This window comes from Sardina pilchardus, chromosome 2, assembly GCF_963854185.1.
Source record: "Sardina pilchardus chromosome 2, fSarPil1.1, whole genome shotgun sequence".
NCBI classification, from domain to species: domain Eukaryota; kingdom Metazoa; phylum Chordata; class Actinopteri; order Clupeiformes; family Clupeidae; genus Sardina; species Sardina pilchardus.
Window position 1 is genome coordinate 16,292,977 of NC_084995.1, and position 13,005 is coordinate 16,305,981.

The following is a 13,005-nucleotide window of genomic DNA, read 5'->3' on the forward strand; positions in this document are numbered from 1 at the left end:
ATAGTGTGAGTTCGGAGGGCCTGAAGAGACTTGAAGTTGATGGTGTTGCTTAGAGTTAACAAATAGGCTAATACCATGTGTTAGTAGCCTAATAAAGTATTATTAAAGTGACTGACAAACAGATATGTTAAATCTTAACCTATATTATTCATTATATTATTATGTCCCTGATCCTCCCTATCTGTTTGAATGGTAGCTTGCCCTATAGGCTTCAGCAAAAATTGTGAACAAGTGATATTGGTCATAGCCTACCTGAGGGTGGAGGTTGAGGTTAGCTATGTTTCGGGCTACCGCAGTAGGCCTAGTCATGGAATATAGCTAACGTCGGTGTAATAAGTACAGCATAGGCCAGTGGCGGTTCTAGACTGAATTACTCCCCAGGCGAGATCCTCCACAAGCGCCCCCATGAGTGTTTTTTGACGCACTTTGCGTCAGTCGGGCTCATAGGGTTAAGCGCTCGTGCCGCCCCATACAAGATGCCGCCCCGGGCGACTGCCCGGTTCGCCCGTACCTAAAACCGCCACTGGCATAGGCCTATCTAAGGAGCGCGATCTGCCATTTCACCCTGGTAACCCAATACAAGCAGTTTTCAGCAAAAAAAACAGAGCAGCTGTGTGTCACTGTCAATGGGCTCTGAACGGATCTGAAGTGGGCGGGACTGGGCTCTTCCGAACGTTTGTTTACTTGGTTTCCATACTGTTTACGGAGTTTAACATAACTCAACAAAATCCAAAGGAACAATGCTTAACTGATCGGAAATGTATCATCTTTTAACTATTTCAAGAGAGAAGAATAAGAAAACATACAATTAATTGCAATACCATCACTATTCACAGCGGTCTATGTGAATGGCTGGTTGTGTCCACACAACTACGGCGAGCTAGGAGCTACAAATAGTACCATTGAGGTTAACGACAACGCAAAAAAATATGACGTTACTTATAGCCTAATTTCACCGACTCGTCATATATTTGAAGACATTTGTTGTAATTTAACACATTTCATGTTCATATAATTGTCATTCTGATGCAGTCAAATTACTTTCATCCTTGCGTTGCCGTCGACGTTGAGGTGACTGTTGGACTGTACTTTGACCCTCCGCACTTCCACTACCCGGGTTTAGGAAGTGGTTATTATGGAACCACGTAAAAAAATAAAGAAAATTCAGAGGCATCAGGGAAAAGGGAAGACAGGGGAGGCAGGGGAAAATCGGCCGAAAATGGCCCAGTCGGTGGGAGAAGATGGACTGTGTCTTTCTGCAGTGACTGTGCTCATTTGTGCCATATTTGTGGTGCCGCTTACTGCAGTGTCCCCTTGTAAGTCAACGTATGGAAACATATCAAAACTTAACACTATTAGCTAGCATAGCTTAGCTCACCTAACGTTGTATGTAATAATATGTAAGTCATATATGAGTCAGACTATTGAATACTAATGGTCGCTGGTTCAGATAAGATACAGGGAAAGTGTCGCTAATTTATCTGTCAAACAATTAGTGACATAAATGTTGTACAATGCTATTTGTATGTGCCTAGCAGCTATCTGTACCACGTTTGTTTACGTTAAACACCCTAACATTATTAGCGGGTTGACGCTGAGCTCCTCAGATAAGTTGCTGAATGGTAATGTTAGGCTAACGATAACTTCCTTTATCTCACCACGTTCATCATAACAACAATGCTGTTAAACGGTCAAACCACCATCCCTCACTGTAGGGTTCAACTGTTTGAACTTCCCTCGGTTTAGAGATTAATGACTAGAGGCAGAAACGTACGTTGTAGGGGAGTCGGATTAGTATAGCATGTGACATGGGGTGGACATCGACGATGGAGGGAAGCAAACGTTCCCCGGGCAGGGAACATAAAGGGTAGGGCTAGCGAGTGTGATTCGGTCGTGACCGAGCAGCTGACTCACCAGCACAATTAATGTTGACGCTTTATAGTGAATTCGCGAATCTCTTGCAGCCTCTATCAAAAAACAACTCTTGCGAGTGGTGAGTGAAAGGTTAAATTTGGATGACATACAGATAGACAGTTACTGTGTAAACTTGCCACGGAAAAAAGCTGTAATCAAGTTTGTAAGATTATGTTGATATAAAATCTGCATGTTGTACATTCCAGCCTCTCATCCTCATCGCAAAACTCTCGTGCCTAAGATGGACGAAGCAATTCTGACCGTCAGCAATGAACTACAGAGTGATATGGTTGTGTCTTGGCTGTCAGACCATTGTTACCAGGTAAACAAACAACTAAAAACATCTAGCATATTGAACTGTCCATGTGATTAAATGGTGATGAGGAATGTCGTTTGATGGACACTCATGGTAAATTGACTCTAATGGAAATAATACTTTCCTCCAGGCTAATTATGATACCGATGGAAACTAAGTTGAATTAGTTTTTGTTTCTTGTTGCCACCAATGCCATTACAACCCTAATTTTTGTGACCCTGAAGCAAACCGGATGCCAAGTCTATGTTATCTCTCTGTTTGTCAGTGCTTGTTCCAGCCTCTTGGTGTAGTACCAGCAGGCCCAGGACCTGGGGTCCCTAGTGTGGTGGACTTCAGCGTGGGCACACAGCACCCCCTCACCCTTCAGCTCAACAGCTCCCCTGTCAACCTAGAGCAGTGCAGGTCAGCTCCACTAGCATGCTTCGCCTGACAATTAATCAGCCACAGCAGTGGGCCAGCGTGGTGGGCGGCTGTCACAAGGCTTTGGTGGTCTGAGCTGTAACATGTGAGCTTCATAATGCAAAACAATTACAGACTTCTCATCTCTGAAGGCATGTAGTCTATACATGGGAAATGCTTTTGACTTCATTACAGGCCGTAAGCTTTCTAAGTATCACTAAGCATGGGTACTGGATACTTTTAAGTACTGTTGTGCATTGTGCAAGCATATTTATTATGCTCATGTTTGTCAGATTCAAATAAAGAGCCTGTGCTTGGATGGGGGATACCATACATGAAACTATACTCATAGTAATCTTTTCTCAGGCTTCATTTCCATTTTGGTGAGCATGGAAAATACTCATTGTGGGTGAAGAATCTCAATGATCCAGCAGAAGTGAACTGCTCCTTAGTCACCGAATTAGAACCTGTGAACAGCTACTTGCGTGAGTGTTCTGCCTTCTTCTTCCACTTTCTCCTTCTATTTTGACTAGTATGCACAGTATAACTACTGTACTCTCATCCTCTAGTAGCAGTTTTGAATGATGTGGTTAATTCCTACCTAAGGTCTCCTCAGAAACGTAGCTTCAATGTTAAGTCACTTTGGAGAATGGTGTCTGCTACATGAATAAACGTAAATGTTATTTGGACTTTGTATTTGTGCAGTATACAGTATGTATTCAGAGTGGAGCACCTGAATAGTTTGGCTGGCCCTATACTGTAGATTTTGCATTACATTTGCACTGTGTTCCTATCCTCCTTATACCCTGCCTTTCTCTTTAGCTATTCTCTTTGCATCCCTTGGTTTCGCCGGCTTGGCTGTGCTGGCTGCTATTGGAAATACAATAATGGGGTAAGTAATTTATATCTGCTTTGTTATTTATCGCCATGCCACAGAGCCTCATTGGAAGTCTGCGGACCTTTCATGACTGAGACGTTGCTTGCCCTCTCTGATCAATCTTTTGTCATTCCTTGTCCAGACTGGAGGTGGTGAAAACCCATCTTCTGCGTTGGGGCAATGCTATGGAGACCGACAGACTTATCAACTCGGTAAGGACTTACTGACTTCCTGCAAATGGCCCTGTGACCATTGGCATATATCATTGGCACTGTTCAAGAACGAGAGCATTTGAGTCTAATGTTCTCCTGTAATCGTGTGTGTTACCCCATACTCATTTTGGTGTAAATTACCGTTATCTTAAGTACTTTTTGGTCTCTGCATTTATCCCAATCTGCAAATTAGTGAAACACACACAGCACACAGTGAATTGAAGCACACACTATCCCGGAGCTATCCCGGAGTGAGCTGCCTGCTACAGCGGCGCTCGGTATGCAGTGAGGGGTTAAATGCCTTGCTCAAGGGCACCTCAGCCATGGATGTGGGCATGGGAGAGCAGTGCTCAATCTTCCCCCTCCCACATTTTTCCTACTGGTCGGGGATCGAACCAGCAATCCTTCGGGAACCCCTAACCAGTAGGCCACGGCTGCCCCCGTGTACTAATACTGCCCTCTGGCTTAAGAAATGCAGAAACACACTTTGCCATTCTCCTACAGGAGCTTGGCCCATCGAGTCGCTTGGTGGAGTCCTCTGTGGAAACGGCCATACCCGCCACGGCTGGCAGGAGGCTTCGGTCGCTTGACACATTCCGAGGGTGGGTTTGCATTCGGGCACGTCAGTGTCCTCTCCTCTGTCTTTGAAGTTGGCCCAATTCCTGTGGCTAATATTTGAAAACACTGTTTGTTTTTAAGCCCGCTGGTGTTGTTTGTTTGTTTGTTTGTATTTCCGTTGATGACATTTTCCTGGTGTGTTACAGGTTCTCGCTAGTCATAATGGTCTTTGTAAACTATGGAGGCGGAAGATACTGGTTCTTTAGGCATGAGAGCTGGAATGGTCAGTAGTTTATGGTGTTGGATAAACTTGATGTTGTTTTTTCTGTTCTGTCTGAAAGTGCCATCTGCCATAATTGCTTGTTGTTCTCCTTTGCACAGGGCTGACTGTGGCAGATTTAGTATTTCCATGGTAAGTGTGTACACATATATAGGTATTTTCAGTACCTTAAGAAGTTGTTTACAGCTCCAGGTGTTTCTTGGTGCCAATCCCACCTTTGCCTCGATATCTGCTCTGTACCTCATGCCAAGCCAACTTCACAGGGCTGCCGTTCATGCACCTGTCAGTGATTAGAAAATTTCCCTTAAACTTGGGAATTCTCAAAGCTGCGTTTGGAGCCAATCTCCTTCACGGCCCTGACTCCTCCTTCTGCTGTCACTGCAGGTTTGTCTTCATCATGGGCACCTCCATTGCTCTGTCTACGAGCGGCTCGCTGCGACGAGGGGCAGTCCGCTCCCACCTGCTGGGCAAGGTCCTGTGGAGAAGCGTTCAGCTCTTCCTCATCGGCCTCATCGTCATCAATCCAAACTACTGCCAGGGGCCCTGTAAGTAGGGGGAGCAGGAGGAGCTGCTGCTGACAGGCTCATTCTGCACTATATGATAGAGTTGAAGTATGTGCTTTTCAGAGGAACTCAATTTAACACGTTAAATCAGGTATAACTGCCATCACCAATAGCTTTTTTGGGTACTGTAAGGTTAATCAAAATGGTCAAATTAATTTTACTCTGCCCATGAAGGAATTTTGTGTGTATGTGTGTGTGTGTTTAACTGTAGTTTGTTTGTTCCCAGCCAATCATTAAAACAAATGTTGCCTTTTTAATTTAAACTAGTTGCTTAACCTGTTTGGTTTGTAGCCTAGTGTTTACAAACCGAAACCAACAAAACTTTTGTCTTGTTGTGTCAGTGCATTTTCCAACATTGTGCAGATTTATGTTTGTGTTTGATTTCCAGTGGGGTGGGCCTCCTTGCGTATTCCTGGAGTGTTACAGCGACTGGCATTTTCCTACCTGGTTGTCGCCTCTCTGGATCTTCTGGTTGCTAGAGTTCGACTTGATAACCTGCCATTGGTAAGAGGTGTCTCTGTGTCTGCTTCAAACTAGTCTCCCTTGATACTGCTCAATTAAATTCTACCCTAAGGCTGCATAGACTGCACTTCCTTGTTGAGTGGGGAAAGTCCTTATGTTGGCCACTTCCTGTACTTCAGAATGCCTGGTGGTATCCAGTCTGTGACTTCCTCCTTTACTGGCCTGCCTGGCTGTGTGTGCTTCTCCTGGAAGTGTTGTGGCTCTACTTGACCTTCCTCCTTCCAGTTCCTGGCTGTCCAAAGTAAGTTCACAGCATCTCTTGTCTTGTCTCTAGGATGTTGTGTAATAGCTAGAAAATGCCTCTTGACCTCTTCAATTTATTGTGGTGTTCTTTTTTCCATTAATATTTGTGCTGTTGTTGTGACTTTTATTGTGTTGTTGATCCACCTGCATGCAATTGACTCAAAGATTAAGTTCTTTGATGCCCTGTTACATGTATGTCATAATTAAGGATTTGAACGTCTTGATCAAGAAATGCAAACATCTAACACCATGTTTTTAGAGTAGTATAATGTTTCACTGTGCTTTCAAAAGTATACAGTACATTGGCCCCAGCCGTGGCGCGACTGGCTGGGGCACCTGCACCGCACGCCGGCGACCCGGGTTCGATTACCGCCCCGTGGTCCTTTCCGGATCCCACCCCTACTCTCTCTCCTGCTTGTTTCCTGTCATACTCTCTACTGTCCTGTCCAATTAAAGGCATAAAAAGCCCAAAAAAATAATCTTAAAAAAAAAAAAGTATATAGTACATTGACGCACACTCTCTTTAGGAGATTCAATTAGGCAGTTACCACACACTAGCATATATCAGTAATGATCTTCTCCAAATGAATGAATACATTTGAATGATAAACATTGTTGCAGCATCCACTGAGAACTCCATCTCCTCAATTATGTTAAGTGCTTCATGTTCATGGCAAGAGCCCATCATCTAGGAAAGCGGTTATGTGTTTTCTTTTTTCTTTTCTTTTGTGCCATATTTGTTAACATGCTAACAGTCTTCAAGTTCAAAGTGCATTAATCAGTCAACAACTTAGACTGTTTAAACACACTCAAATTAAAGATGGGAATTGAATGGCTTATTTTACGGTACTACCTGTAATCTACGGCTGCTGCTGCTGCTGCTAGCTGTGTAGCCTTAATAGTGCCTCTCTCTGTTCTCACCTCGAACTTCCGCAGTGGGTATTTGGGGCCTGGTGGACTTGGGGACTTTGGCCAGTACCCAAACTGCACGGGGGGAGCGGCAGGCTTCGTTGACCGTTGGCTTCTGGGAGAGACTCACATTTACCAGACACCATCATCGAGGGTAAACAACGGTCACAGCATGCACCGGCCACACAATTTCTTCTTTTATGACTGATTGGCCCTAGTTCACACTACCACAATATTTAGATGAGCTACCACTCTATATATAGTTTTTAATTGTGTGTGTGTGTGTGTGTGTATGTGTGTGCCTGTGTGTGCCTGTGTGCGCACCTGTTGTTTTCGACAGGTTGTTTACCGGTCCACAGTGGCATATGACCCAGAGGGAGTGTTGGGCAGCATAAACTCTATCCTGATGGCTTTCCTGGGTCTTCAGGTCAGGAAGACTTTTGCTCCCTTTCCTTCTGAATTAGCTGAAGAATTTTGTCTACACATACCATTCCCAAGCTGATCATTGAGCCTGATTAGTTGTGATTCAATTTAGATAACAATTTAAATCACCTTCTTTTTTTAGTGGTTATCATTTCATTTGCATGTCAGTTAGTCTTATTGTATGATTGTTTGTTGCTGCCTGTGTAATTACTAACCTTGTGTAGACTATTTCAGCACTGTGACCTGTGTAGAAGTCTACACAGTCTGATAACAAAGCTGTGAGGGTCAGTTTTGGCCTTAACTTTGTGTGTGTTTTCTAGGCTGGAAAGATTCTTCTTCACTACAGTGATCTTCATTCTAAAATAATTTCCAGATTTCTCATGTGGGGGTTTGTCCTGGTGAGCTCACTTTCTGAGTGATGACATTGTCATTCATATACAGGTTTACAGATTTTGTGTTAGTCATCCAGTCAGTAAGATGGCAATTGATATGATATATCATAGATTACTGTAATAGTTTGTATGCAAAAAAAGATGGATGCTACTTAAAGAAAGATTGAAGAACATTTAAATGAAAGCAAAGAATATTGAAATAAATATATATATTTTTATTCTAAATCTTAGTATTATAGTTTTAGTGGGGAAGACACTGTTATATTTTCTTCCCAAAAAACAGCATACTTTTTTAAAAACAAAATCTACACATTGCTATATAATTTATATTCCCTATTGTCATTGTTTTAAGTCTTTTAAGATTAAAGTGTAAAACATTGAATGAGCACTGTGTGTGACATTGTGCGATACACACAAGTCTAGCTTGAACTTTCCTTTCTCTCAACTTTTACAGGGTGTATTATCTGCGATCCTGACCAAGTGTTCCAAAGACCATGGTTACATCCCTGTCAATAAAAACCTATGGTGAGTGTAATCATACAGTATGAAGATATAGTCCGCTGTACTGAATAATGTTGGCTCTCTTAAAACCCAACACAGCCAAGGTCTTCCCTCCACTCCCTTGCTTTTCATGCACATGTGGCCTGGACGTGTGATAGAGATTGAACACATCCTCTTTGGTTTGCTTGTTGGCAGATCCTGTCCTCCATATTATTCCCTTTTGCAGTGCCTGCAGTGATCACAGAAAGACCAACCCACTTTTTTCAGAAGCGTGCAAAATATTTTGGAAATAGACATTGAATTCATACATTTGTCAGATTCTGCATATACTGTAGGCAAAATTGTGAGCGCTTCATTTTCTAAGCATACTATTTAAATTCTCTTCGCAAATCTCACATGTTTTTGTTTCTAATTTGCATGCTGTCTTCTCTGCTGCAGGTCTCTGTCTTATGTGACTACTCTCAGCTGTTTTGCCTATGTTCTTCTGGGTGCGGTGTACTACATAGTGGATGTGAAGAAATGGTGGTCTGGCGCTCCTTTCTACTACCCAGGTGATTAAAGCAATATTTCAGTATTTTACACTTTGAGCACGTTTTCTGTATTACGAGTGTTAGACACCGACATTTCGACGATTGAGCCTGTTTGTGGAATTTGGCAGCTTTAGAATGGAGCTCTGTATGGTTTTAACATTGCTCACTTTGTGCATGGACTATTCTGTCCTTAAAACACCCCTAAACGTTTGTTTTTAAAAATGTACAACTCACCGAGTGGTTACTGGTCTTCAACGATCTTCTATAGCAAGTTTAGCTGTGAAATTCAAATTCTGTTGTGTTATATTAGGCACACACGGTTGTGAGGTATCTGCAAAAGTACTTCCGGGATTTCTAAAATCCCTCATAAAAGATGACAGAAGCTGTATTTCGCTGCTAAACTTGCTATAGAAGATCGTTGAAGACCAGTAACCACTCGGTGAGCTGCTCATTTTTAAAAACAAACGTTTAAGGGTGTTTTAAGGACAGAATAGTCCATGCACAAAGCGAGCAATGTTATGTTGAAGCCATAGGGAAAATTAGGGAAGCCCCCTGTTTTTATAAAGACTCAGTTATGTGTGGACTAGGCATTGGTGAATCTGTCAGAGGCCTCCGCACACAAAGCCACAGCCTTCAGTTATTGGATATTGTATGTGTGTGTGATGTGTTAACCTGCTTCCATGAAATCTAACTCTAGCAAGCCATAGATTAGCAAAACTAAAATAAGGAATAATGAAGCATTGATCATGTTCCATTCCATAGTCATTCCTGATAATGTGACTGATTTTGAACATCCATCCCTTCAGGTATGAACTCCATCTTGGTGTACATGGGCCACGAGATCTTTGAGGAATACTTCCCCTTCCGCTGGCGGATGGCAAACAGCCAATCACATGCCGAGCACCTTGCCCAGAACCTGCTGGCCACATCTATTTGGGTATTCATCTCCTATGTGCTCTACAGGAAGAAGATTTTCTGGAAGATTTGAGTGTGTTCCGGGTGTGGAAACAGGTTTCTTTTGGGACGAAGGGAGACCGAATGTGACAATACAAACATTTGGGCCTTTTCAGTGGAACTGATACAGTGGGGTTTTTTGTTGTTGTATTGGGCCCAGCTCGCTGTGGACGCTGCCGAGACCATGGATTCAAGCAAAGTGCTAGCTCTCCATTGCCAATACTGCGTAAAGGCGACATGTGTTCAGATCGCATGAGCATTTCCCTTTGCGTGGAGCTAAGCTTGGAGTGACGGTCAGTTCTGCAACTCTATGGGTACGTTTTCAAAAGCCTTTGTCCTGAGGCTTTGTTATTTTTTGTTACTGATCCAAAAAAGACTCAAAGGATATAAAACGTAGTGGCAGACAATTCACCTGTGTAACAAATACATTTGAGGGACCTGTCTACAATGTTGCAAAACAATCCTGTTTTTAGGGGGGTTAATGTTATGTATATTAATCCTCTGGAGGATTTCTCTCAAATACTTAAGTTGCTGTATCTGAGGTAAGGGATGCAAGATTGAAGCAGCCTTCAAACAAACCTTTCTCACTCACACAGCTGTGCCAAATACAGTATATTAAAGTGTTCTATTTTCCACAGTCATCATTTTTTTTTATTGTACTGTATCATGTTTGCAAACAAAGCACAACTCAGACACAAGGTGTTTCCGTAAATTAAAGAAATTACTGAATTACCTCCTAAATATTTGTATAATGTAGTTGATTTACTGTGATTACTAAACTTTTTTTAATCATTATTTCTTTTTACAATTGTTTTTATACTTTGCAAGACCTAATTTTGTTATCACTGAAATAAAAAAAGTATTTCAATAATATAATATTTTAAACTCTTTGAATATCTGCTTTATTAAAATGAGAAGCAATTTAAAAGTGCAAATGTTTACCCTAGATATAAATATAAAATCCTTTACTCGATGGCCTTGAACAAGGTTCATGCAAATGTACTGGAATCAACCTCTTCCTGTGTTCTTCGGTTGCCATTTCTTTACAGCAGTGAACTGCAGTAGATAGTTTCACTAAATATCAACAGAATGTGGAATTAGACCAGCACATATGAAACAACTGGCTCAAGAATGGGCAGCATTATAGACGATTCTGGTCTGCTATCCTATTTGAGGCTGTGTGACAGCCTTGGAAAATAAGCTAAATTAGTACTTCTGGTGTACAATATTGAATCTGCCAGAGTGGAGGAGTTATGAAAGATTGTGTCCTGGGTGTGTCCCCGAAAATGTCTTATAGGGTACATTAAAACTTTTTCTGGGAGCATTTTTTCAGTTTAAAAAAAAAAAAGATCTGCCATTGTTTTTGTTCCAAAAGTAGCCGGAGGCATCCTTTTGTGATATGCAAAGTATCCGCTTGTGATTGGTCAGCTGTCAGATAAACAGCATGGCGTAGGGTGTTTTTCTGCTAGAAGTTGAACATTTTTCATCTCTCAAACAGCTCTGAGCTAGAAAAAGACACCCATGTTTGCATTTTGAAAGAAGCCAATGACTTAAAAACACGGTCTACTTCATAGGATTATGGAATCACCTCTCCAAAAAATCAATGTTTCAGTAATACCCTCCTGAGAAATTAAAGTTTTAATTTTGAGATGTTTTTTAGATGATTTAAGTATTTTGGTCTAAAGAAACAAGCTGCAGCAAAAAAAAATCCAAAAATGTTCTTAGTTGCTGAGTTATCAGATGTCCTCTGCAAAGGACATCGGGACTATCCGAATGTCCTAACCCTATGGGAATAGTAATAGTATTGCATTAAAGTCAATGGAGTGTTAGGGTATGTGAGATATTACAGGCAAATAGGTGGCCAAGAAAGGCTTTGCCCCCCCTCAAGTTTTTTTAACATAGCTTTCAGAGATGGCTACTATAATGAAGTGTTGCCATAATGTCTGAATAAGCATTCAGACGGCCATAATAATGAGCCTGGTTCATCAGTGTTGCAGCCAGTCTGCATACATGGCACACTGTAGAGCTAGGTTTTAGGTTTGGAGGGGTTACTACACTCTCCCTTTAATGAACATGTGTTGAAGAAGTACAATGGCTTGCTGTGAGGGCATCAGAGAGTATACACCATGATAGGGACTCTCATTATTTGACCTCTGACCCCTGTGCCAAAGACCCAAGAGACGAATGAAACGTTTGTGTTCAGGGCATTCTAGGATGGCAGAGGTACACTAAAGGGATGCTTGATGGATAAATTGTAAATGTGAAAGCACTTTTATGAGTGGCAAATAATCATTTACAGGTAAATGGAGTAATCAGTTACCCAAAATACAAATTGGGTAATGTACATTGAGGCAAATTCACCTACGATGTACTTATTTCTTAATGAACCTTAAAGTTCTAGCTTACACACTGCTTCTGGGGCTGTATTGTACCTTAAGGGATCCCCTTTTATCCTGTATCTCCTTTTATTTATTAGAAATAAGTAGAAAAGACCTTGTTGTCTCACTCAACCCTCTGCCTTCTAAAATGTAGAAATTGGTTAAAAAGCAGGGGTACTGAGTCCCGATGTCCGCTACAGGGGACATTGAACAAAAGCTATGTTTTGAAGGTGTTAGAATTGTTGGATCCTTCTGAAATTTCTCTGAATTCAAGTTGAGACTGTCATTTTTATGACACAAATTGACTGTGTGCAATAAAACACATAATAATGACCAAAAATGGTCAATTACCTCTGTTGCTGCCATGAAATGAAAAAAATTCAATAGCCGCCATTTTGAAAATAAATTGTGTGAAATCTGTTAACCCAACCCACATAATTGTGGTATCACCAGAAAGCCCAGGATGTCCTCTTGAGAGTACAAAAGGATTTGAATAGTTGGCATGAATGGTATTTCATTGATAAGACTCAGACTGATGTCCCCTACAGAGGACAAAAATGAATGGCCGGGTCCCAGGAGGATACAAGGCAATTTATTTTTTAGATCATGTAGAGGAGATAGATATGGAATCTCAATCCTGAAGCATCACAAACTTCAAACATCATAATTAGTACTTTGTTGCACCTCTTCTGGCTTTTATTACCGCTTGAATTCTCTGAGACTTCACTAGAACAGTAGGCCTATTCTTCAGATTTCAATGATGATGTGAAAAAAAGGTACAATTATGATGTTTGGGTTTGTGATTTGATATTCCCCCCCCCCCCCCCCCCCCTCAAGATTGAGTGATTCCTTTTTTTTCCCTCAGCATGATATGCAAAATACATTGCCTTAAATTGCAAAAAAAAAAATATCCTTTTTTTTAGCTAGGTTTCTCAAAGCCATCTGTTCATCTGTTTTGAGCTATAGGTTTCACAAAGCCAAGTTCATCTGTTACAGACAAATATTTTTTAGGCACAGCTGTGATTTGTCTTTTT

The 13,005-nt window shown here is 41.5% G+C and overlaps 1 protein-coding gene across 2 annotated transcripts; it reads left to right on the top strand.

The window, feature by feature from the left end:
- The first annotated feature begins 1,101 nt into the window (after positions 1-1,101).
- Positions 1,102-10,230, top strand: hgsnat (heparan-alpha-glucosaminide N-acetyltransferase). 2 transcript variants are annotated; one of them, XM_062520498.1, is made up of 18 exons: positions 1,102-1,316; positions 2,121-2,236; positions 2,496-2,632; positions 2,996-3,114; positions 3,452-3,521; positions 3,649-3,718; positions 4,223-4,320; positions 4,483-4,559; positions 4,658-4,688; positions 4,941-5,101; positions 5,508-5,623; positions 5,761-5,882; positions 6,821-6,947; positions 7,134-7,220; positions 7,537-7,614; positions 8,063-8,133; positions 8,548-8,660; positions 9,446-10,230. In XM_062520498.1, the coding sequence occupies exons 1-18, from the start codon at positions 1,136-1,138 to the stop codon at positions 9,625-9,627; spliced, it is 1,956 nt and encodes a 651-aa protein (XP_062376482.1). In that variant the 5' UTR covers positions 1,102-1,135; the 3' UTR covers positions 9,628-10,230. The 2 variants fall into 2 exon arrangements, with proteins under 2 accessions (XP_062376482.1, XP_062376484.1); XM_062520500.1 differs by lacking the exon at positions 1,102-1,316 and adding an exon at positions 1,717-1,993.
- The last annotated feature ends 2,775 nt before the right edge of the window (positions 10,231-13,005 follow it).